The 26,538-nt window shown below is 44.1% G+C and overlaps 2 protein-coding genes across 6 annotated transcripts in view; one reads left to right on the top strand and one right to left on the bottom strand.

Annotated features, from left to right (window-relative positions):
* Window positions 1–3,069: 3,069 nt before the first annotated feature.
* On the top strand, window positions 3,070–12,477 carry LOC110492236 (E3 ubiquitin-protein ligase TRIM16-like). Of its 2 annotated transcripts, none has more exons than XM_090203321.1 (8): window positions 3,070–3,915; window positions 6,001–6,096; window positions 6,425–6,658; window positions 9,050–9,200; window positions 9,360–9,419; window positions 9,499–9,561; window positions 9,697–9,750; window positions 9,928–12,477. In XM_090203321.1, coding segments are annotated over exons 1-8 (1,275 nt in total). In that variant the 5' UTR covers window positions 3,070–3,300; the 3' UTR covers window positions 9,930–12,477. The 2 variants fall into 2 exon arrangements, with proteins under 2 accessions (XP_090059447.1, XP_021422050.3); XM_021566375.3 differs by having other exon boundaries at window positions 9,866–10,977.
* plekhm2 (pleckstrin homology and RUN domain containing M2) overlaps window positions 4,947–26,538 on the bottom strand; it is a 32,009-nt gene continuing 10,417 nt past the window's right edge. For 2 of the 4 annotated variants that reach the window (XM_090203318.1, XM_090203320.1), the window contains 13 exons: window positions 22,863–23,735; window positions 22,356–22,425; window positions 21,702–21,792; window positions 19,855–19,919; window positions 19,032–19,120; window positions 18,627–18,759; window positions 18,112–18,302; window positions 17,135–17,200; window positions 16,638–16,797; window positions 15,602–15,781; window positions 14,629–14,745; window positions 14,327–14,471; window positions 4,947–6,484 (listed from right to left, as the gene is read on the bottom strand). In XM_090203318.1, coding sequence (XP_090059444.1) covers window positions 14,334–14,471; window positions 14,629–14,745; window positions 15,602–15,781; window positions 16,638–16,797; window positions 17,135–17,200; window positions 18,112–18,302; window positions 18,627–18,759; window positions 19,032–19,120; window positions 19,855–19,919; window positions 21,702–21,792; window positions 22,356–22,425; window positions 22,863–23,735 — 2,173 coding nt within the window. In that variant the 3' untranslated portion in view covers window positions 4,947–6,484; window positions 14,327–14,333. Of the gene's footprint in view, window positions 6,485–10,979; window positions 13,787–14,326; window positions 14,472–14,628; window positions 14,746–15,601; window positions 15,782–16,637; window positions 16,798–17,134; window positions 17,201–18,111; window positions 18,303–18,626; window positions 18,760–19,031; window positions 19,121–19,854; window positions 19,920–21,701; window positions 21,793–22,355; window positions 22,426–22,862; window positions 23,736–26,538 lie in introns of those variants that run through there. The other 2 variants (XM_021566373.3, XM_090203319.1) reach the window with 1 other exon arrangement.

Genomic DNA, 26,538 nt, shown 5'->3' on the forward strand with positions numbered 1-26,538 from the left:
GCTCACAGATTACTGCACCTGTACATAGCCCACCTATAATTTAGCCCTATCAACTACCTCTTTCCCAACTGTATTTAATTTATTTATTTATTTTGCTCCTTTGCACCCCATTATTTTTATTTCTACTTTGCACATTCTTCCATTGCAAAACTACCATTCCAGTGTTTTACTTGCTATATTGTATTTACCTTGCCACCAAGGCCTTTTTTGCCTTTACCTCCCTTCTCACCTCATTTGCTCACATTGTATATAGACTTGTTTATACTTTATTATTGACTGTATGTTTGTTTTACTCCATGTGTAACTCTGTGTTGTTGTATCTGTCGAACTGCTTTGCTTTATCTTGGCCAGGTCGCAATTGTAAATGAGAACTTGTTCTCAACTTGCCTACCTGGTTAAATAAAGGTAAAATAAATAAAATTTTAAAAAAAGAGCTCCAGACTGCGACTTACACTAGGCCACTCTGTTCCTCAAATTATACTGTAATTATATTGTAATAGCACCCCTTTGAGTGTTCTTTTGGTCTCGATTTGTAGTAAAGATAATTATAATAAGAGCTCTGTACAGTTTTCAAACCATGAACCTTGATTACAGGCAAAGAAATGAATGTGTTAGAAAAGCATTGTAAGTGACTGAGTTTCAGGACTCATGCAGGAGTGTTGGTGCCCTCGGACCAAGCCTACAGAGAGGACCAAAGAGACAAGCGGGACCAATACTGCCTCTGGTTGAGCTCATCTGGACACACCTCATACTCTGGCAGCTCAAAGGGGCCCTGAGACACACACACACACACACACAGGGATTCCCAGTTTGGGATTGGGATTCCCAATCACGCCCGGTTGTGATACAGCCTGGATTCGAACCAGGGTAGTGACGCTAAGGCCTGCTGGTGGCCTGCTGGTGGCCTGCTGGTGGCCGAAGATGCAGTGCCTTAGACCGCTGCGCCACTTGGGAGCCCCACTTCTCCATCTAGGTACTCACTTCTCCATCTAGGTACTCACTTCTCCATTTGACTTGCGAAAGGCACAAGTGTAGTAGTCCAGTGGCCTGCTGGTGGCCTGCTGGTGGCCTGCTGGTGGCCTGCTGGTGGCCTGCTGGTGGCCTGCTGGTGGCCTGCTGGTGGCCTGCTGGGCACGGACTCAGCCATGATGCTGGGAATGCATAGCTTCCGAAGGATCCAGTCAGACGTATCGAAGTCTGGGTTTGGTTGAGCCTGATACACAAAACCAATGTTCTTCATAACACACCATAGTATTGGGATTACCGTATTCTATACTACTGTATTTGGTATTAGCACTCTTAGAATGAGCTCCTCTGCGTAATAAACCAACACATCCCAGGGTGCGCTAAGTTTCAGATAATGGATGGATTTTTTCCTCGCTCACTGTCTCCTCCTAATGCCCAAAAAATCATTACATTACAGAACAGTCACAAAATAATGAATTATTTAGTACAGTATGCCACATAAGCATTATTAGACTGACCATAGAACTGTCAGAGCATTAACATTAAGGAGCAATTGTCCTCTCTACGATAACATGCAAATATAATGTTATTGGGTAGGAAGACTAGATCTAACTACTTGTTGAGCTAGGTGATCTAGTGTACATCAAATGTACATCATATGTTACCTTTTCCAGCAGCAGGCCGGTATTCTGCAGGTTTTGGGTGAATTTGTCCCTCCATCGAGCCTTTTCTCCATTCAGACCTGCTTCTCTCCTCCTCTGGCCCTCCCCCGACCTCCCTGACTGCTGGTCTCCAATCTCCCCCTCTTTTGGGAGCGACACTTTCTCTGTTTCACCTCCCACACTAGAACAAAGTCTGATTCAGGTTCAGCCAGACAAAGACACGAGTTAGAATTTGATTGGTGGCATTTTCTTTATATTATCTGTTACCAAGAATCTGGACCAACTCAGTGGGCCTGTGGTTAGTGTTCACCCTGAGATTGGAAGGTTGGGAGTTCGATCTCCGGACGAGTCATACCAAAGTATGACTGCAAAAATGGGATCCAATGCATCTCTGCTTAGCACTCAGCATTAAGGAGATAGATTGGGGTTAATGAAGAGGAAGAATGGATTTGGTATTCCAGCAAGAGATGGAGGAGTGGAGCAGGGAAAGGAAATGATAATACTACCTCAGTGGCGAGGGGGCTGGGAATGGGAGGGAAGAGTGTGTGGATCTGCAGTAATCTCTGCCTTCTCTCCTCTCTCTCTGCATCATTCTCTCCTCCCTCCACAGGGACAGAGCTGAACAGAATGGTATACCGCAATCCTCCCAGCCAAAAAGAAGCAGAGTTTTTCTCCATCCCTTTCAGCAGAGGAAACATGGACATGCCCTTACACCAGTAAATAATGTAACACCTACTCAGTAAGATTTTAAAGGGTAGGGAGAGGACCAGCATTATCTTAGGGGTGGTGAATGCTGTAGGGCATATGAGAGGGGAGGGGAGTTTTCTGATCTTTCTGTCGGAGTGTATTGCCCCAGTCTTCATTAACACACACAATGTGTGTATTGGTTCTCTTACTGGCACATACTCATGAATAATTAATATTACCAATAGAAGAAGCCCAGCCCTTTCAGCTTGGCCACACCTCTCTCACAGCCAAGTCACTTATCGGTATTGCCAAATGTGCCAATACACCAGTACATAGATACGGTCTTAACATAAGGGACCAGGGTGGGGCTTTGTTAGTTGGATTGGGATAGATTTTTCATGCCTGAAAACTGCAGAGATGTTCTGATTCAGAAGAACACACGTGCTTCTTGGTTTTTGTTTTCCATCTGCTGCTTTTCATCTCTACCCCTCCCCCATTACCGCAGTCACAACATAGGGAGAGAGAGAGAGAGGTGGAAGGGGGTTGGGGTAGTGTGAAATATTAACAATCGCCAGAGAGGGGTTATAAAGCTGAGCTTCTAGGAAGCTTCTAGATTTGAGAGGGGGGTGGGAGGAGGAGAGAAGGGGAGACAGTGTCAATGCCACTCATGCCGGGACTCCTGCTTTTACAAGAGGAGGAACAACAGATCCTTTGTGCTCATTAAAACATGACACCAACCACTAGCCAAGAATGAGGAAACAAGCCAAAGCTTACACAGTACAACTGCATTCTAAAAGTGATGCGTGCATTCTCATGTGTCAGAAGGAGTTCCTTGTTTCCAGTAAGTTTAAAACTGGTTCATCACTCAGGAGTTCTGAATGTTACAAGCTGCCACACTTCTTGATAGGTAACATTAGTCACAAAACTTCATGCTGAACCAGTGTTATAAAACAACAGTATTTTTTTTTTTATACACTTGGACGAAATGGCCTCTAAGCTGTGGACAAAGGAGGAAATTAGCTGTCCAGTCTGTTTGAACACCCTAACAGAGCCTACAACTCTTCCATGTGGACACAACTTCTGCCTGGACTGTATCAAAAAATGCTGGGATGAGAGTGGTAGTATCAGCAGCAGAAGCAACGCGGTTTCCTGCTGTCCTTACTGTCGAGAGACATTCAGATTGCGCCCCACACTGACTAAGAACTCAATACTGGAAAATATGGTGGAGAAGCTAAAGATGACTTTACTCGATACCTCTCCTGGGTATCCGTACGATGGGCCTGAAGACGTGGTGTGTGACGTGTGTACTCTTCTAGGGTCCAGGAGGAAGGCAAAGGCTGTGAGGTCCTGTCGGGAGTGTAAGCTGTCCTACTGCCAGTCTCACCTTAGAGCCCACCTGGATATCCTTCTGTTACAGAAGCACACTCTGGTGGGTGTGGTGGCCAAGGAGCTGCAACTGGAGAAGCTGTGTCCCCAGCATGACAAACCGCTGGACATGTACTGCAGACTTGAGAGGAGGTGTATCTGTTCTCTGTGTGCAGTTGAGGAACACAAAAGCCACGAAACTGTCTCCGCTGAGACTGAACAGGCCAAGAAACAGGTGGGTTTTCATATCCAAAGGACATTCGATAAATATTGTAAGTGAGCTTCTAGACTTGAGAAAGGGATAGGGGGAGGATAGGGAGAGGGGTAGACAGTGTCAGTGCCACTCATGCTGGGTCTCATGCTTTTACAAAAAAGGAGGAACGATAGATCCTTTGTGCGCATTAAAAAAAAACTACGAGGTCATCTTTTCTATAGTTACCATGACACCAAACACGAGACAACAATGAAGAAACTAGCAAAAACGTACACCGTACAACTGCATTCTAAAAGTGTTGCATGCATTCTCGTGTCAGAAGGAGCTCTTATTTCCAGTAAGTCTCAAACTGGTTCATCCCTCATGAGTCCTGAATGTTACACTTCCTGATAGGTAACATTAGTCACAAAACTTCATGCTGAACCGGTGTTATAAAACAACATTATTTATAAAAAAATGTATACACTGTGACAAAATGGTCTCTAAGCCGTGGACAAGGGAGGACATCAGCTGTCCAGTCTGTTTGAACACCCTGACATCTTCCATGTCGACACAACTTCTGCCTCGACTGCATCAGAAAATGCTTGGATGAGAGTGGTAGTATCAGCAGCAGCAACGAAGATTCCTTCTGTCCTTACTGTCGAGAGACATTCTGCAGGTGCCCCACACTAAGAACACAATGCTGGAAAAGATGGTGGAGAAGCTAAAGTAGATTACTTTGCTCGACTGAAGACGTGGTGTGCACTCGTGTAGAGGCTGGGAGGAAGGCAAAGTCTGTCAAGGCCCGTCGGGGGTGTAAGCTGTCCTACTGCCAGTCTCACCTTAGAGTCCACCTGGATAACCATCTGTTACAGAAGCACCAGGGATGCAAACTGCTGAGAGCCCAAAAAGGTCACTGAAACATGCAAAAAATCCCTGCTTGGGGGAAATGCAGGTTAACTAATTAAACTAAAAATAATATGATTTACATGATCAGTCTGTGTGTAAAATAAAAAGTGGTTAATGTGAACCTAACTCACAGCTGAAAAAAATGTAAAGAAAGCAATCCAATGTTGTTTGTTGCCTAGACTTTACTGCAATTGAGAAAGAACAATACACAAATATTGCAGTTAGCCATGACATTCTTTATAATAGAACGCTTGTGACCACACGCATCTAAATATTGCACTATGGGAATATTTTATTTTTTTTAAAAGTAGAAATAGAATTAAACAAATATACTATCTATTTTTGCTCTATAATAGTGGCCACTAGACATCGATCAAGTGCACAAAACTACATGTGTGCAGAAATAACGTTCACTGAGTAAAAAATGTAATAATCCCATTCACACCCAAGTGTTACTGTCAAGTTCAACACAAAAGCAATATCTTTGGGCTACACTGCAAATTATTACATTGTACACTTTCTGCCTATGGACATCTGTTCTACAATGTGCCAGCATTCTTTGTTGGAATAATTGATCTCTTTCAGGCAGAGAGTACAGCTGGCATACCCCTTCTTATCCACTGTATTGAAAAAGTGAGAAAGAGGGAAAGTCTATGGTGTTCCTTTCACCTCTATGGTGACATCCATCTTAAGCCAGGCCCAGCTCCAGCTACACTTGTTTAATAACAAGCAATGCCCAATTTTCACCTAATTATCTCATTCTGAAAATTAACCATATACTGTAGAGGGAAAACATTTGTTCACAGTAGTTTGTTTGTTAGCTAACTATAACTAGTTAAAATTTCACACATATTGCCAAGGTCCAGTAAGCAACTAACGTTAACGCTTTATAACTTGAGGAACGGCAAGGGGTCATAGCGAATTGTCAATTGTCAAGCAGCAGGTGGGTTTTCATTTGTATGTGGATAATTAGATAAATATTGTCAGTGAGTAGCTCCATGAACAAGACCTCTAGATATGCACAAGTGTAACATTTAAAGTAAATTAAAGTATGATCTGTTGGAACGAGAGTGGTAGGTGTTGGACAGTATGCAATGTTTTGAATACAGTTCTAACTCAAACCTACTGTTCTTAGGTCAGTGTGGCCTACCATATTGCATGTTGGAGTGAGAATTATTATGGCCTTCTTAACTGAAATGTATGGGTTTGTTCCTTAAGGCACTGTTGGCAGTGGAACAGATCAAATCCGACAGTAAACTCCAGATGAAAGAGGAGCTGCTGACACAACTGGGAGAGGCTGCGGGATCTCTTAAAGTGAGTTACAAAAAAGTAGTTAACATTACTGAGCCACCATTCAGTTTGCCACCCTTCGGCATGCTGTGCCAGTGGAGGCTCGTCCAGGCAGGAGGATGGTCCTCCTCATTAACGTACCCTATGTTCCAAAATAGAGCCTTGATGATGACATAAAATTATTGACTAAACAACTAGGATGCTGTCGACTAAACAGAATATGACATGTAGGTTCCCATTCTCATACTAACATACCACTTAGAATGCATGCCCGGACCATTGCTAAGTAGTACTATGGTAGAGTGGATATTGGAATAGAGCCCATGTTTGACTGTACTCCCACTCCCTGTAGGGATTTGCACAAGCTGCAGTGGAGGTCAGTGACATGATCTTCGTTGAGCTGATCCACTCCCTAGAAAAGAGGAGAGCAGAGGTGAGGGACTCGATCAAAGATAGGGAGAAGACTCTGGCTGCTCAGGCAGCAAGAGCAGAGACACGACTGAGACAGGACATAACAACACTGCAAAGGAGAAACAGCGATCTGGAGAAACTCGCCCAAACACAAGACAGAATACTCTTTCTCCAGGTAACTTCCATTTGGGACACACACACATGCCATCCCCCAGGTGGTAGTGCCAACCGGGTCTCAATGCTGAGCCAAGTCTTTATAAGCTGACAGGTGCACGCAATTAATGCTGCATTTAGATGGTATGAGGTAGAAAGCAAACAGGATGACATTGTTTTCAATGAGAATATGACGGTAAATGCCGTTGAGGCTGGCGGTGAATGGCGTCAGCAGCCACGGTAGACGGGAGTTGCCGCCAGAGTTAAAATATTTCAACATCTGCCTTAGCGTTGTTTTCTGCTGGGTGTTGATTTGCACTGTTTAAGGGAAATCACCATAGCAACGCGTACCGTCACGCTGGCTTGCTTTTGCCGCCACCTTCTCTTGTTTTCTTGTCCCCCATGCTGACTGTATGATGGTTTTTGCATCACTCATCTAAACACAGCCTCAGTCAGTTTTCCAGCTGGAAAAGCTGTGCGGCTGCTGGTTCTATGGGCATATTATATTGTACATATTTATGTTTCGTCACCATCTGAACAAATAATAATCAGCTTGGACTGACCGACCAACAGGTCAAGAAAGAGCTGGCCCTGGGCCTAAAGTAAAGTGGCAGTCTCATGGGTGCATATACAGTCATGGCTAAAAGTTTTGAGAATGACACAAATATTAATTTCCACGAAGTTTGCTGCTTCAGTGTCTTTAGGTATTTTGTCAGATGTTACTATGGAATACTGTATAATTACAAGCATTTCATACACGTCAAAGGCTTTTATTGACAATTACATGAAGTTGATGCAGAGAGTCAATATTTGCAGTGTTGACTCTTCTTTTTCAAGACCTCTGCAATCCGCCCTGGCATGCTGTCAATTAATTTCTGGGCCATATTCTGACTTGGCAGCCCATTCTTGCATAATCAATGCTTGGAGTTTGTCAGAATTTGTGGGTTTTTGTTTGTCCACCTGCCTCTTGAGGATTGACCACAAGTTCTCAATGGGATTAAGGTCTGGGGATTTTCCTGGCCACGGACCCAAAATATTGATGTTTTGTTCCACGAGCCACTTAGTTATCACTTTTGCCTTATGGCAAGGTGCTCCTTCGTGCTGGAACAGGCATTGTTCGTCACCAAACTGTTCCTGGATGGTTGAGAGAAGTTGCTCTCGAAGGATGCGTTGGTACCATTCTTTATTCATGGCTGTGTTCTTAGGCAAAATTGTGAGTGAGCCCACTCCCTTGGCTGAGAAGCAACCCCACTCATGAATGGTCTCAGGATGCTTTACTGTAGGCATGACACAGGACTGATGGTTAGCGCTTACCTTGTCTTCTCGGGACAAGCTTTTTTTTCCGGATCCCCCAAAGAATCGGAAAGGGGATTCATCAGAGAAAATTACTTTACCCCAGTCCTCAGCAGTCCAATCCCTGTACCTTTTGCAGAATATCAGTCTGTACCTGATGTTTTTCCTGGAGAGAAGTGGCTTCTTTGCTGCCCTTCTTGACACCAGGCCATCCTCCAAAAGTCTTTGCCTCCCTTTGTGTTCAGATGCACTTACATCTGCCTGCTGCCATTCCTGAGCAAGCTCTGTACTGGTGGTGCCCCAATCCCGCAGCTGAATCAACTTTAGGAGACGGTCCTGGCGCTTGCTGGACTTTCTTGGGCACCCTGAAGCCTTCTTCACAACAATTGAACCGCTCTCCTTGAAGTTCTTGATGATCCGATAAATGGTTGATTTAGGTGCAATCTTACTGGCAGCAATATCCTTGCCTGTGAAGGCCCTTTTTGTTCAAAGCAATGATGACGGCACGTGTTTCCTTGCAGGTAACCATGGTTGACAGAGGAAGAATTGATTCCAAGCACCACCCTCCTTTTGAAGCGTCCAGTCTGTTATTCGAACTCAATCAGCATGACAGAGTGATCTCCAGCCTTGTCAACACTCACACCTGTGTTAACGAGAGAATCACTGACATGATGTCAGCTGGTCCTTTTGTGGCAGGGCTGAAATTCAGTGGAAATGTTTTTTGGGGATTCAGTTCATTTGCATGGCAAAGAGGGACTTTGCAATTAATTGCAATTCATCTGATCACTCTTCATAACATTCTGGAGTGTTTGCAAATTGCCATCATTCAAACTGAGGCAGCAGACTTTGTGAAAATGTATATTTGTGTCATTCTCAAAACTTTTGGCCACGACTGTACATTCAATACCTCGTCACGCACGTTTACTTCTCACATTTATGCACACATCAAATTAGGTTAACTAAGACCCCTAGACTTAGTGAGTGCAACGATATTAGCAGGCCAGTTATTGGTTTCGTAACAGTACATAATAAGGAAGGTATGAGACCAAAAACTGAAATTATACCAAAAGAAGAAAAAAAAAAAAAAACGGATTGATTAATGCTTCTCTGGTCTCTGTAGAGGTGGCAACCCATCAGCCTGCTGCCGGATTGTGAACCTAGTGTTATCAGTGAAAGACATTCATTTGGAGCTGTGATGTCAATTATCACTGAATTCAAGGAGCTGCTTAAGGACATGAATGTTGACTTCTTAGAAAAGATTAAACAAGCAGGTTAGTAAGGTAACTTAAACGTTTTACATGTGAAATTGGTGGCAGCGGTGAGATTTTCTTCAGTCTGTGAATGAAGGAGGGTTCTGTTTAAATGGAAAGATAATACAAGAATACAAACTTACAATAACCTATTTGGGCATTTCTTGATCCTCTTTGCAGTTGCAAATGTGTACATTTTGGAATCTCCAATACCTATGACCAAACCTCAGGGCAGGCAAGGTAAGACATTTGCCTCTATAGTCCTTTTTCCTGCACACCAAAAATGAAAATGAAATGGATTTTCCACTTTTTCTTCAAGTGAGAAGAGCCCATTCTGAATGCCAGCCAATGCCACCGGTGCGATTGCAAAAAGCATGGAGCAGTAAGTGCATCCTTATTTTCGTTGCAGAATATTATTTATTGAATGTTATTATTAAATGTGGACCCTAAGGTAGTGTCTCTACAACTAGTCGAATGCCCAATCTGTTAACTAAAATACTAACACTCGTCTCTCCAGTGAGCAGAGATTTCACATTTGGAATTCCAAAGACCAGACCCGACTTCTTACACTGTGAGTCATTGTGACAGAGTTATGGCTTTGTATGTACAGTAAGGCTAGTTTTAACAAGAAGGAATGTGAAAGAGAATAACCTGAACAGTGAAGACTGTTGTCTCTTTTTGTTCAGATGCTTTTCAACTCACTCTAGACACTGATACAGCACACCGCAACTTGTGCTTCTCTGACCAGAACCGCAAGGTGACTCTGGTCAAGTCCAGAGGTCAATCCAGGACCAGGTCACGTCTCCCGAAGACCTTTGACTTCTGGGAACAAGTGCTGTGCTGGGAGGGCTTGACCGGTGCCCGTTACTACTGGGAGGCAGATTGGAGAGGCAAAGGAGTGTTCATTGGAGTGACCTATGAGAGCATTCAGAGGGGAGGCAGGGAACTAGCGTGTGGCCTGGGGTACAATGTAAAGTCATGGAGCTTACAGTGCTCTGACACCAGTTACTCAGCATGGCACGATAACATTGAAACCAAGATCACTGCCAAGGTCTCATCCCCTAGAATAGGGGTTTATTTAGATCACAAAGCAGGAACTCTGTCTTTTTACAGCATCTCTGACTCCTCCATGATTCTGCTCCATAGTTTTTTGTCAGAGGACTTCTCAGAGCCACTGTATCCTGGTTTTGGTGTTGGGGTACAATCCTCGTTGATACTTTGCCAATTGGGGAGACAACGACAATTGAGGACATAGACATGCCAATCACTCTTTGCAACTGACTTGTAAGATTGTTTCACATATTATTAGGCTATTTTGCATTCAGAACTACAATGATCCCAATCTGTAATGTATCAAAGTTTTGTATCAAGCTGCTCAGTGCCATATTTGTTATCCTTAGCTATCCAATCTTTTCTGATCTACAAGTTCAAAGGGGTTATGGGGGCTTCTGGACATGGTATCCCTCATGGTGTTGATCACAAGAATGCTTTAGTAGTAACCACAGTTAATAACTGTTACATTCCGGTACATAGATACATGGGATTTAGATAGCGCTTCCAAAGACCCTAAAAAAGGTGCCTTATATTAATTTCAAAGAAACTAAAATCCAAACAAAAACACAGCTAAATTAAACCGAAGCAAAACAGGAAACCAAAAAAAGGCTGCTGAGAGAATAGTCTAGTCCTTACTCTCCATAGTCATAGTTACAAGCCAGGCATCCACAGACGGCAGGGACTTTGTTCAATAACTTAGAACACCCGTGTTAAGGTCATTAAAACAAAGACTAGTTGTTGAAAAGCTATGGTTTGAATTTCTTTATTCATGTTGTTCTATTCACAAGGTTTTTTGTACATTCGTTATTAGCAATATAAAAACACTAAATACATGCAGGTTTTAGTGTGATGATCACAGGTTATCATACAATAGAGCAATCCCATTAGTTTCATACATTTCAAATAAAAAAAGACAGCTAAACACAATACGAAGAATATATATAGATATAAAAACATATTTTCACAAGTAGTCAATCAAAAGAAGTAATCCACCATTGGCCAGCAATGTCCAACATTTAAATTACTGTTCATAAAGACAAACTTCACTTAACTCTGGATATGAATCCAAGATGCTTCATATTTCCTTTCCTCAATCAAATATTGACAAACCTTTCAAATACTTAAGTATCGCAATTGTACATTTCTCTAGAACATAATTTAACATTCTTACTTCCATTGAGCTCTCTAACTCCACTGCTTAGAAAACTAAGGGATAAGTACCAACAAAATAAAAGGGATATAAAATAGCGGAAGTCACTTGAAACTAAAATGTAGGACATGGTTTCTCTGGCTTGAGGTGTTGGGTCTTTTCTGCATGGGATCTAGGCTACTACATTTAAATTATTTGTAACATTTCTAACCTGAGAAGCAAAATTCTGGGATGTCGGCTTCCCACGCCTACAGAAACAGTAGAATAGAGGCAAGACCACGTGGCACTTAAAATGCTCAAAGCAGAGAATGTTTAGTAATTACGCCTATTACTATAATGCAATTTGAGGACAGGGAACACACACATTGTGTATTCACAACCCAGCAAATTAATTTCACTGATTTTTAATCATGTTCGATTAGAAGCCAGCAGCAGTATAAGGCCACATTCAAGAGTAGTACTTTATTTGGTCAAAACAGGGCCTGAGGTCATTATCACCAATCAAATGAAGGTAATGAAAAAGGACGCGATTATTAGGAGCAACAGGCAATTAAACTGAAAGCCTCCAGAAACCTCCTGATGATTGAAGTAAATTCCACAGTAACAGAGTGATCCTGAGACTCAAGATTTTTCACTTTAAAAAAATCTATGGTGAACAAAAAATTGATTGCAAAATTAAACAAACCATAACGACGACTTTTAAAAATGTTGATTGAAAATTTGACAAACACATTTACTGTTCAAGTAGATGTGTTTTTGTCAAATGTTCTGTGGAAATAGTTCAAAGTAGTCCTTGTGCAGAGTTGTATGGTTTGTTTAACTTTGCTATCACTGGTTTTTTGTTTGGCATACATTTTAAAGTCTTAGCATCACTCTGCCCTTGAGCAATTTCAGGATAGCCATGGCATTGGATAAATTCCCCTCTTGTCAACAGTAACACAAAAATCTTACTTTCACATAACATAATTAGCTACATTATCAAACAAATTAATGTGAGGATTTGCATTTAATTATGTGGGGGATACATTGTAAGGGGTAAATTGGATTAATGCAATGTCAAATCATATGAATAAAGTAGTGTAATCTCTAGTCAAACTGCTTTTTATTTATTTACTAATGCATATGGACTGGTTGTACTATAACTACTGGACTAAAAGCAATGGTCTGTCATTGCGCAACAGAGTCTCCAGAGCAATAAAACTACAGGTTGTGCAATAAAGTAGGGATGCACTGATGCCTCCACCTGTTGTAGAACATTGACATATCCCACATCTTGACCAGGCCACTTGCAACACATACAATGCAATGACAGACACTCCCCTCAAAGGATAGAGGTGTGTGCCAAATGACTAGAACAAACCACGCAAAATAAAAGCAAATATATCCCCTTTATAAATTGCATACAATTAGACTCGCATAACAAGTCGTGTTACAAATGAACAACTATTTGCTCCCATTTGTGCTTATATTTAAAAGCAGCACTGAACATGAACTTCGCACAGAACCCCAATGAACTTATCAATACCCTCAAATAAAATCACCACGGCTGAAACACAAAAGCAATGTGCAATCTCGCATTCAACAGCAAGTTACTCTCTCCTCTCATCCTTTTTGTTAAAAGTGTATCCATGCTAGGTTGAGACCATTCTCCGCTCTGATACTTTAATATTAACTTTGACCATCCAACCCGACATTACTAAAAGGTGGAAAACCCAATGGTAAACCAAGATGGCCGACCAAGGCAAGAGATGAGTGCTGTAACTAATAGTGTATGCCACTTCAAGTGACTGAAGAATAACTATCACAACCTTTGCATGGGAGAGAAGGGTTTTGTTTGAGGTATTTGACAACAGACAAACCTATAAAAGACTAAATCAATGTAGGTCTGGATTCATGGAGAGATGGGCAATGTACATTTGCGTAAGGATTGATAAAAATACAATACTATAATTCAATACTATACCGTGTTTTACATACGCACTAGACATGTAGTGTGTTGGTTAAGGTTCAAAAGAACCTCATATATGTGAGTGAACGTCTTATTCTATAACGAGTGCACCTCCTCCCCTGACGGCCGACTCAACGAGAAGAGGAAAGTCAAGCAGAACGTACATACATACATACATACATACATATAGGGCTGGCACAACTACTGTGTAATTGTGTAACTGACGATTACGGATGAAGACAATCATGAAAATAAAATAACAGTAAAAAATATGTATATATATATTTTTTACATTGAATGAGCCGACTGAAGACAGGACCACAGGCATTGTGCAGTTGAGTCCCTTTCAGAGGTAACATGGACTCTTTACAACATGATGAAACTTTGTTGCTCCTTGCTGAAAGAAGCAAGACGTTTTAGCAACAGTCTTTAGTTGCCTAGGCAATGACCCCATCTCTGCAGCAGCAGCACGTGCAGTAAGGAGCGAAGGAGAGGAGAAAGAGTTTAAAAAAAAAATTATATAAAAAACATTTTGCTACTCAAACGATTAAAACAGTGACCAGTCATTTGCCTGACCAATAACCGTCATCCAAAATGCCATGACTGTCACAGCCCTACATACATATTTGTGAAGGCCAGGAGTGTGAACGGAGATTCAAACTGCTGTGTCTCGCAACATCCCATGAAGACACATCCTCATATGCTTAACTTACCGTATACTCTTCATAATGTAGACACAACAGAGAGTGCGTTTCCCTCTATCTATATGGCTGTTGTCATAATTATATGTAACAGGTTTGGTGTGAATTCCATTCAAACTCAGTCACCCAGTTGAAATTAAATTTGACAATTGAACAAATCCACATAGAAAATAATGGTATATTTTTTGCAGAATTGCAGAATTGCAGAATTGATAACATTTGAATGAAATTGACTACGACCCTGATGTGTAGAGTAGGAATAGATAGGAGTGTTAGTGAAAGCCTGTCCATCCACCTGTCTGTCAGCACCAGGGCTCTCTCTGGGCACGTCCCCGGGCCAGGCTGTCACTTCTCTGCCAGGCACTCCTCATCAGAGCCAAGGCCTCGCCACAATGCTTCTGCACCGACGGCTCTGACACCCTCCTACGAGGCAGACACACCTGGATCACAAGAAAAGAGGGTTGAAAAGAAAGTGCGAGACAAAGAGAGCAAGAGAGGGACAGAGACACAGGGAAATCATGTTATTGAGCTGATCCTTTTTTACTGTTATCCTTGCCTGTCTCAAACCCCTTCCTCTTCGATCCTTCTCTCCCTTACCTGGAAAATGTCTCTCCAGGCACTCTCTAGCGCCTCCAGCAGGCGGTCTCTCTCCTCACATCCGCTGAAGTACAACACCCAGGGAGGCAGGAACTGAGCCCTGTCCACTGCAAACTCCTATATACAGAGATAATAATAATAATATAATAATTATGGCAAGAGCAATACAGACAAAGGCAATGCTACCAAATACTAATTGAGTGTATGTAAACTTCTGACCCACTGGGAATGTGATGAAAGAAATTAAAGCTGAAATAAATCTTTGACATTTCATTCTTAAAATAAAGTGGTGATCCTAACTGAGCTAAGACAGGGAATTTTTACTAGGATTAAATGTCAGGAATTGTGAAAAACAGTTTAAATGTATTTGGCTAAGGTGTATGTATGTATTCTCGGCCCTCACTAGCATGAAAACTAAATACAGGCACAGACTGTGTGCGGAAAATTAAATAAGACTGAGACTATCTCCAATACAACCCAACATTGCAAAGTTATGAGCATCATTTCAAGCACACCCTTCTCATTAACCTGTGGTGAGTTATTCACAATTTTCGATTAACAAATAAGGTTTTATATGGAAGATGGTTAAATAAAGAGCAAAATTATTGATTATTATTATATTATTATTTGTGCCCTGGTCCTATAAGAGCTTGTGACTTCACACGAGCCGAATTGTGACAAAAACTCAGTGTGTGTGTGTGGGGCAGGCTTACAATGATGGCAAAAAAACAACATTTGAAAGTGTGCTGACCCTGGTGCTAGAGGGGGTAGACAGCTGGAGGTTGAACGTTTGAAGGGGTACGGGACTACAAACAAAGTTTGGGAACCACTGATCTACAAGATTCTTCATTTAATTAAAATGCTTTTATAGTGGTGGCATGTTCAATAGAACAAATTCAATTTTAATTGAGACAAAGAGAAAAGACTAGAGGGCACAGGCAAGTGAGGACAAGGCAGGCGTGAGGGGACTCACAACAACACAGTATTCTTTGTCGTCCTCCAGACTGACAGCAGTGACATCAGAGAGATCAGCTCCGCCCAGCGAGCGGAAGAAGCTAGTCTGGCAGTCCTGGTGGCATGTCAGCAGCTTCCTGTCTGTCACCACCAGGCAACAAGGAATACACGGTGTGGGGGCCACGCCCTGGGGGATCACCTGAAGACAGAAGGGAGGTTTAAAGAATAAAAACAGCTATGGTGGGGGGTGATATAGGGAAACCAGTCTAATTTATTGATAAAATACAGATATACTTAACCTATGTACTTCAGAGCTACTGTTAAAACGACAGGTTTTTTTCTGGACCAAAATCTGGCTTAGGTGGTGGGCATGGCAGGGTTGTGGCCAATGATGCAGTTTTAGATGCCCTCCTGTTGGCTGCAAAATGTATCTTTTAAAGCAAATTTCCTGCAATTTTTCAGATCTTTCCATGGGGCCGAGAGAAAATGTGCTATTTTAAAGCTAATTTCCTGCAATTCTACACATTTTGCCATGGCTTATGCTATCCCGAGTGACTCAACATAAAATCAATGACAAAAATATTGTTCGTTCTCAAAGATCTTTTTGAAAAAGTATATTAGGTCCATTATGATTTCGACATACTTTATATCGTTTTAATCGTTTAAGTTTACACTGAAAACCTTTTTCTATCCCGGAAATGTTTATATAAAAAAAGATTGGACATAGACGGTACAAAAACAACAACAATTCTATGTAGAAAAACCATGAACTAAATGAAAACAAACATATTTCTGATTTAAAAATCAGAGAAAGATCCCTTGTCTGCAGTGAATCTTTGATTGAACCTGGAGGAACTGAACTCAATGTTGGGAGATAGGGAATGACATGGTGTGGGACAGTTCATGCAAAAATATGTTTTTAATCTAGTAGGGTTTTCTTCCCCTCATGGCTATAGCATGGCAAAATCTGCATGGTCAGCCATGCTCACTCTCATTATTCTCACGGTGCAGTGTGCATGTGTGTCAGAGTGCAGCGTGTGTGTGTATGCCCTCACCCCTTTGGAGACAGACTGGCAGAGCACCAGCATCCAGTCGGCCATGTCTCCCTCATTATCGGCGCTCAGCTCCAGAGGAGGCCGCTCTGTCAGGATCACCTGGAAGGCATGAGGCTGCTCTGTGCTGTTGGAGCGCCGGCAACCTCCACAGTACTCACCCCTGAGAGAGCGAGGAAGGGTGGGAGAGAGCACACAGAAGATGGTCAAACAATGAAAATAGGAAAAGTCAATAGCCTACTATTTACAAAAAATATATATATTTTCATAGCGATAGATACCCGACTATGGGTATCGACTATGGGTCATCAAATTATGACTTTGGAAAATTCAGCAAAATAAGTGCAATCACCTACGTTTGAACCCAGTGCATTTGTCCAAACAACTTGATCCATAAAAGCGCTAGGCACAGATCCATTCCCTTGTGGAAATAATCCCTTCATAAACAGACACAACACACATGTTGGAGGATGAGCAGTAACACGGCGTGCATGCCTTACCCCATAGTGATGGACATTAGTGGTGTCCCATCAGTCTTCTCTGTATACTGGTAGAGAACCCCTTTGCTGAACAAGGACAAGAGGAACACATACTGAAATATATTTAAGCAATAAGGCTCAAGGGGGTGTGGTATATGGACAATATACTACGGCTAAGCTGTTAGCCCCCCAAACCCATGAGGTGCCTTATTACCATCTTAAAAAGGTTACCAATGTAATTAGAACAGTAAATAAGTAGTTTTGCTTCATACCCGTGGTATATGGCCTCATATACCATGGCTTTCAGCCAATCAGCATCCAGGGCTTGAACAACCCAGTTTATAATCTTGCTTTGAGCACAATGAAATGTGCAAATGTATAATTATATTATTACATTGAATATTGCAGTTACATTAAAATAAGAACAGGAATGTGTTACTGTAGCTGTGCTTCAACCTGTTCAAGTAAAGTTACACATTACATTCTATAACAAACGTAATAGAAGGCAGATATATCAGTAACACTTCCTGGAAAACGCATCCAGGTACAATGCTTTATTACTTGTTATAAGCAATTCCGAGCCTGTATGATGTCTTATTATATGGGTTTATTAAAGGTGCAATATGTAGCTTTATGGGCAACCCAACCAAATTCACACAGAAATGTGAGTTATAGATCCGTCATTCTCATTGAAAGTCTTATAAGCGATAGATCTGTTTTATGGGTGTTATGTTTATGCTTACCGTCCTTAACTTTTGTTTTTGCGTCTTTTTTTACTTTCGATTTTGTACACTAGCTTCAAACAGCTAAAGATACAATATTTTTGGTTATTGAAAATATATTACACAGAGGTTTAGACGTTACAATGATTCTCTACACTGCTTGTTTCATCACATAAACAGAAATTAGGCAATCAGTTTAGAACTTTAGCAACCAGGCAATGGCAGAGTGATTTCAGCATATTGTTCCTCTAAAAGCCTATGACTGCCAATACATACCTCAGTACGAGGTAACAGCTCTTCCACAGCTCCTTGCCCAGGTAGGTGGTGCATGCTCTGTAGAGTAGGGGGCCCTCTTTAGTGCTGGACGAGTCCCCAGCGCCCACCAGGGCTGTCTGGGTGGCCAGAGTCACATCCATGGGGTCCTCCCAGTGAATCAAAGAATACAGGCGAATGATCACTTGAGATACCTACACAGACACAACGCATCATTACACAAGTGTATCCCTTGTCTATTACACATTGTTGTACATGTGTTGAGCATACTGATTGAGTTGGTGATGTCTGTGGCTAGTCATAGCTATGCCTATAACCACTCCATCAGATCCATGATTGATGAGAGTTAAGTGTGTATTGTAATGTGATTCCAATCAAAATAAGACTTCATTTCATGAGAGCATAAAATCAGTATACAGGCATTCTTTCAAAATGAAATGTCTTTATTTGTATATTTTAGAAATGAAGGATGTGTGCAGGCCCAGCTAAGTGAGACAGCAAAAATTGGTGGTCCTCACCTCACAGTGGGACTCCTGGGAGACAAACTTGGTGAGGGCCAGTTTCTCCATGGTGGCGTCAGTCAGCACAGAGGGGTAGGGGGGCTCCCTGCACCCCTTTATCATGGCCGACGTCAGGGCTGCCAAAAAACATCTGGGGAAGAGAGAGAAAGAAAGAAAAAAGAGGATGGTGGGTTAGAAGAGAGGGGGAGGGATAAAGAGTAACTTATTCTGCTTCTCTTCTCCTTCATTCGTACTGATATGGAAACATAAGCGAGAGCATGCCAACTAGGAAGTTGCTTTCCACAGTCCAGTCCTTTAGAATTAGCACAGATGGAGGAAAGGAGATGGGGAGAGGAAGCCATTTTAGACTGTGGAGATGACGCCAGGGAGAAGGAGGGAGAGCAGATTAGAGGAGGCACTCACACAGTAAGCGATGAGTCGGCCGTGTCCAGGAGGAACTGCCGTCTTCTGTTGGTGCACACCAGCAGGAATGTCTGCTGGTCCAAGCCCACCTGAGAGACGGACAGGGACAATAACACAGCACAACTTAGTGGACTGGACATTGACAATAATTTCCTTCTTGTCGTTTTCCCTTCTTCTGTCCATCAGCTTTTTAGGTGGAGGCAATGTGCAATATAAAAGTAATCTTTTCATTTTTTTAGACTTCCGGTCACTTCCCCAGAGTCAGTTCATCGGACTCTGGGGAAGTAAATAAAAGGCCCTCATAGCCAAAATCCCAAAGTATCCCTTCAAGGCATCTTTCATGCACTTCCCTCATACAGTCCAAAGTACTTCATAAAATGATATGGTGGCATCAACACTATTTGGAAAATGAAACTCATTACAAGACTCTAGTCCATAAACTAAGCGTTGGGATTTTACTTTTGGTAAATTGCTACCGCTGCACATATGTCTATGAAGGATCTACTACAATTTGCATTTGAACATTTGAATGACAGAAAGTCACAGTCAACAGTTTTCAAATTGGTTGCAAGATTGCCGGCCATCTTGGAATTCCCATAAACAATGACTGGAACAACGCGAATCTAGTAAACTCATCATGAACCATCTGACCTCATGAACATTGTGACACTGTGACCCTGAAGCTAAACATTGACCAAGACAACCCTAAAGCTAAAACTTGAAGAAAAAGTATTGTGTCCTTGCAGCCATTCGACATTACAAGAAACAATTCACAGACAATCCTGACACTAGACAACATATCCCAGCAGTATAGACAACTTACAGAGACAAAGTCCAACTCATTGTAAGAGATGGCATCCTCTACTGTATAGGGCTTTTCCGCTGCACCTGAAAGAGCAAGAGAGAGAGAGAGAGTGTTTAAGTGTGGGATGAACAGACAGACAGCTACAGTGCATTCGGAAAGTATTCAGACCCCTTGACTTTTTCCACATCTTGTTACGTTACAGCCTAATTCTAAAATGTATTACAATACCCCATAATGACAAAGCAAAAACTACTGAAATATCACATTTACACAAGTCAGAGCAAAATATTTATATTTAATGGCTGCCTTTTGACATTGCTTGTCACGCTCTGTCCTATCTATCTACAGTGCATTTGGAAAGTACTCAGTACTTTGTTGCAATTACAGCCTTGAGTGTTCTTGGCACACCTGTATTTGGGAAGTTTCTCCCATTCTTCTCTGCAGATCCTCTCAAGCTGTGTCAGGTTTCATGGGGAGCGTTGCTGCACAGCCATCTTCAGTTCTCTCCAGAGATGTTAGATCAGGTTCAAGTGTGGGCTCAGGCTGGGCCACTCAAGGACAATAAGAGACTTGTCCCGAAGCCACTCCTGCGTTGTCTTGGATGTGTGCTTAGGGTCGTTGTCTTGTTGGAAGGAACCTTTGCCCCAGCCTGAGGTCCTGAGCGCTCTGGAACAGGTTTTCATTAAGGAGCTCTCTGTATTTGCTCTGTTCAGCTTTCCCTCAACCCTGACTAGTCTCCCAGTCCCTGCCGCTGAAAAACATCCCCACAGCATGATGCTGCCACCACAATTCTTCACCCTAGGGATGATGCCAGGTTTCCTCTAGACGTGATGCTTGGCATTCAGGCCAAAGAGTTTAATCTTGGTTTCATCAGACCAGAGAATCTTGTTTCTCATGGTCTGAGGGTCTTTTAAGTGCCTTTTGGCAAACTCCAAGTGGGCTGTCAGGTGTCTTTTACTGAGGAGTGGCTTCCATCTGGCCACTCTACCATAAAGGCCTGACTGGTGGAGTGCTGCAGATGGTTGTCCTTCTGGAAGATTCTCCCATCTCCACAGAGGAACTCTGGAGCTCTGTCAGAGTAACCATTGGGTTCTTGGTCACCTCCCTGAACAAGGTCTTTCTCCCCGATTGGTCAGTATGGCTGGGCCGCCAGCTCTAGTCAGTGTCTTGGTGTTTCCAAACATCTTCAATTTAAGAATGATGGTCACTGTGTTTTTGGGGACCTTCAATCGTGTAGAAATGTTTTGGTACCCTTCCCCAGATCTGTCCCTCAACAGAATCCTGTCTTGAAGCTCTACGGACAATTCCTTTGACCTCATGGCTTGGTTTTTGCTCTGACATGCACTGTCAAAAGTGGGAACTTAAATAGACAGGTGTGCCTTCCCAAATCATGTCCAATCAATTAAATTTACCACAGGTGGACTCCAATCAAGTTGTAGAAACACCAAGGATGATCAATGGAAACAGGATGCACCTGAACTCAATTTTGAGTCTCATAGCAAAGGGTCTGAATACTTGTGTAAATAAGGTATTTCTGTTTCTTATTTTTAATACATTCTGCAAATTTTCTAAAAAACATTTTTTCATTATGGGGTATTGTGTAGATTGATGAGAAAAAAAATGTATTTAATCCATTTTAGAATAAGGCTGTAATGTCACAAAATGTGTAAAAGTCAAGTGGTCTGAATAGTTTCCATATGCACTGTAGATAGATAGGATAGAGCATGACAAGCAAAGTCAAAGGCAGCCATTAAATATAAATGTAATGACCATCACACAAAGACAGAGAGACAGAGAGAGCGAGAGATAGATAGAAACAGTAAGAAAGAGAGTATCTGAGAGCGTGATGAGCAGTAAACCCTCACCTTTCCTCAGCAGGTAGATGTAACAGTCAGTCAGCAGCAGGTAGAGAGGCTGCAAGTCCCCCTCCATGTGACCCGTGCTCATCCTCACCATCTGGGAACAGACAGAACTAAACACTCAGGACTGCACCGCTCCCGAGTGGCACAGCGGTCTAAGGCACTGCATCTCAGTGCTAGAGGCATAACTGCAGACCCTGGTTCGAATCCAGGCTGTATCACAACCGGCCATGATTGGGAGTCCCATAGGGTGGCGCACAACTGGCCCAGCGTCATCCGGGTTAGGGTTTGGCCGTCATTGTAAACAAGAATTTGTTCTTAACCGACTTGCCTAGTTAAAAAAAGGTTCATATAAACTCTAAATATACACTGCAAAGCATACTAATAGTACTTGTTTATTCACCAATACATTTGAATAATTTTTCCCCAGTTATGTATTCAGAATGGACATGGTTGTGGCAGCGTCCCGATTCTCAATGCTTCTCCTAGTGTGCACACTCCCTTTTAAGGATTTAAATGCTTTGGATTGGAGGGAAGCATCTAATATTGTTAAATCCATGACAGGGAGGGTTTAAATCCAATGATAAATGCTCAAATTATCATAATGTATGCCCCCCCCCCCCCCCCAACATAATATACCACAGTGAAACAGAGGCTTACCTTGAAGAGCTGCTCCTCATTCTCTCTGAAGACGTGGATCATGAGCAGCAGCAGGTGATTGTTGTCCACCCTGAAACGGCCACACAGAATCAGCACACCACTGTGGCTAAAGTATTGCCAAAAAATATATACTTAAAAAGGTCCATTGTGTAATTTGGTGTGCGACCTGACTGATTTCAGATAGAAATGTGAATTATACATCTTTCATTATGATTGCTTCCCCTCCGTAAGTTTCATTTTACTCATATCAGCTTCATACAGCAATATTATAAAACTATATTTCTGGTTATTAAAAATGTTTTTCTTAGCGGTTTAGATGGTACAATGATTCTCTACACTATACATTGCTTGTTATGTCACAACCTGAAATCAGACGGACATTAAAACATTTTAGAAACCAGAAATCTAAATTCGAAACCAGAAATCTATATTTGACATATTGCACCATGAAAAAAAAGGTTTCATTCATGGTTCACCTAAAATTGTGTTAAGTAACCCTCAACTCACTTAAATTCTGCAGGATGAGAGTTTTCCGTTGGACTGAGCCTGTCCTCTTCCGTCTCCTCTTCAGTTTCTCCAGCAGCCAATCCATTCTCAACCATTACTGCCTCATCCTTTTCCTCCTCATCATGCTCTTCCTCCTCTAGGGAGGGGTCCTGTCCTGGCGGTGCCTCTGCCTCAACTTCATGGCCACCAAGAAGAGCCTGTGACTGGCCATGCCCTGCAGTGTCATGGTGGCCACTACGCAGGGCAGCAGCATCTGGACTGTGGGGGGTAAAGCAGTAAAAGTCTGCAGGAGCCGGGGGGGCCTGCAGGAAGTTGGGACTCGGGGCCAGAGCAGGGCGCAGCAGGGGGGGGTCCCTGGCTTCCGGGTCAGGCGGCTCACCCATCGAATCCCCTCGAAAGGGCTGCTGCCCCGGGGGCTGCGGGTTGGCTTCAAGGCTGGTGGAGGAGGGCCTTCTGGGGAGGGAACTCTGCTGGGTTTTCACCCCCTCCTCTTCTTCTTCTTCCTCTCCAGCTGGTCGCCCCCAGGTCTTCTCCCCATCCAGAGCACCGTTGAGCCGGTCCATGACGTCACGTAGGGGCTGGCCAACGCTGTCCATGGAGGTGTCTGTCATCTCCGGCAGCCGCAGGAGGCCCTCTGACTCTTCCTCCTCCCCTGTCTCCCTCCTGCTGCTCCTCCTCGCCGTCTCGGCCCCCCCTGAGCCCTGCGGCAACCCCACAGTGGGGCTCCAGGTGTCTCCTTCTGGTCCCTCACATCCAGCCGGGGCTCTATTGTCTGCCTCCGCCTGCTCGAAGGCCACATTGTTCTGGTCACCGCTCACTGTGGAGCTTTTCACGCTACAGCGCTTCTTGGATGGCTTCCTTCGTCTGGCCATCCTGGTGGAAAAGAAACAACCACGTCATAATGGGTAGTTCATGTGTACTCTTCCTGGGCCCATTGTATAAATTAACAAATCACATTTTCCAAGCCATAGAGCTACAAGGCTTGCTGACCTGTATGTGTGTGCCAATAAAACAAATCAAATATTGATTTGTCACATGAGCCAAATACAACCTGACAGTGAAATTTGGGATGCACTGATATGGCATTTTTAGCCGATACGCATATTTTCCTTGCCCCCCAAAAAGCGATACCAATAACAGATATGAAAGATTTTTGCGGCCTTTTAAGCATTCTAGTACAGTTAAAAAGTTCTCACACACACAGCGGACTAAGGCACTGCATCTCAGGGAAAAAAGCTCACTACAGTCCCTGGTTCGAATCCAGACTGTATCACATCCGGCCGTGGTTGGGAGTCTCGTAGGTCGGCGCACAATTGGCCCAGCATCGTCCGGGTTTGGCCAGGGTAGGCCGTCATTGTAAATAAGAAATTGTTCTTAACTGACTCGCCTAGTTAAATAAAAAAGGTCATAAACACACACACACACACACACACACACAAGCATGGTGGCGACACAGTAGAGGCTTAGAGAGAATGGCACCGAATCGCTTGTTCACAGCCTCGAGTACTTTGTAAGTTTTAACCCCACGGTCTGTGTCGGCAGTTTTGTTGAGCAGACGTTTAAATGCCACGACAGAGGGTATCACGTCTGCTGCATACGTAGTTGATCAGCTTATTTCTCGAGTCAGGTGTTTGGAGCTAGGAGTATGTGTTACGGTTTTCTTCTATCGAAAGAGAGGCGGACCAACATGCAGCGTGGTAATTTTGATACATGTTTAATAACGAATAAACACGAACAATTCAAAACAAGAAACGTAACGCGAAAACCGAAACAGCCTATACTGGTGCAAACTAACACAGAGACAGGAACAATCACCCACGAAACACTCAAAGAATATGGCTGCCTAAATATGGTTCCCAATCAGAGACAACGATAAACACCTGCCTCTGATTGAGAACCACTCCAGACAGCCATAGACTATACTAGATAACCCTACTATAATACAATCCCAATACCTACAAAAAAAATAAAAAAGATAAAACACACCACATAATAAACCCATGGCCTGACCAAAATAATAAAGAAAACACAAAATACTAAGACTAGGGCGTGACAGAACCCCCCCCCCCCCCCCCAAGGTGCGGACTCCCGGCCGCACACCTAAATCCATAGGGGAGGGTCCGGGTGGGCGTCTGTCCACGGTGGCGGCTCCGGCGCGGGACGTGGACCCCACTCCAACAAAGTCTTAGTCCCCTTGTATCGCGTCCTTTGATTGGCGACCCTCGCCGCCGACCTTGGCCTAGTAACCCTCACCAAGGTCCCCACTGGACTGAGGGGCAGCTCGGGACTGAGGGGCAGCTCGGGACTGAGGGGCAGCTCGGCACTGAGGGGCAGCTCGGCACTGAGGGGCAGCTCGGCACTGAGGGGCAGCTCGGCACTGAGAGGAAGCTCGGCACTGAGAGGAAGCTCGGCACTGAGAGGAAGCTCGGCACTGAGAGGAAGCTCGGCACTGAGAGGAAGCTCGGCAATGAGAGGAAGCTCGGCACTGAGAGGAAGCTCGGCAATGAGAGGAAGCTCGGCAATGATAGGAAGCTCGGCAATGAGAGGAAGCTCGGCAATGAGAGGAAGCTCAGGCAGGTAAATGGCACTGGCAGATCCTGGCTGACTGGCAGTTCTGGTAGATTCTGGCTGACTGGCGGATCCTGGCTGAATGGTGGATCTGGAAGATCCTGGCTGACTGGCGGATCCTGGCAGACCGGCGGCTCTGGCTGCTCCATGCTGACCGGCGGCTCTGGCTGCTCCATGCTGACCGGCGGCTCTGGCAGCTCCATGCTGACCGGCGGCTCTGGCTGCTCCATGCTGACCGGCGGCTCTGGCTGCTCCATGCTGACCGGCGGCTCTGGCTGCTCCATGCTGACCGGCGGCTTCTTGCAGACTGGCAGCACTGGCGGCTTCTTGCAGACTGGCAGCACTGGCGGCTTCTTGCAGACTGGCAGCACTGGCGGCTTCTTGCAGACTGGCAGCACTGGCGGCTTCTTGCAGACTGGCAGCACTGGCGGCTTCTTGCAGACTGGCAGCACTGGCGGCTTCTTGCAGACTGGCAGCTCTTTGCAGACTGGCAGCTCTGGCGGCTCCTTGCAGACTGGCAGCTCTGGCAGCTCCTTGCAGACTGGCAGCTCCTTGCAGACTGGCAGCTCCTTGCAGACTGGCAGCTCTGGCTGCTCCTTACAGACTGACAGCTCTGGCTGCTCCTTACAGACTGACAGCGCTGAACAGGCAGGAGACTCCAGCAGCGCTGGAGAGGAGGAAGGCTCAGGCAGCGCTAAACAGGCGGGAGACTCCGGCAGCGCTGGAGAGGAGAAAGGCTCTGACAGCGCTAAACAGGCGGGAGACTCCGGCAGCGCTGGAGAGGAGGAAGGCTCCGACAGCGCTAAACAGGCATGAGACTCCGACAGCGCTGGAGAGGAGGAAGGCTCTGGCAGCGCTGGACAGGCGAGGCGCACTGTAGGCCTGATGCGTGGTGCTGGCACTGGTGGTACTGGGCCGAGGACACGCACAGGAAGCCTGGTGCGGGGAGCTGCCACCGGAGGGTTGATGCGTGGAGGTGGTACTGGATTGACCGGAGCGTGCAGGCGCACTGGAGCTCTTGAGCACCGAGCCTGCCCAACCTTACCTGGCTCGATGCCCACTCTAGCCCGGCCGATACGAGGAGCTGGTATGTAACGCACCGGGCTAT

The sequence above is a fragment of the Oncorhynchus mykiss genome, chromosome 16 (assembly GCF_057628025.1).
Source record: "Oncorhynchus mykiss isolate SJ-2025 chromosome 16, ASM5762802v1, whole genome shotgun sequence".
In the NCBI taxonomy this organism is placed as follows: Eukaryota; Metazoa; Chordata; class Actinopteri; order Salmoniformes; family Salmonidae; genus Oncorhynchus; species Oncorhynchus mykiss.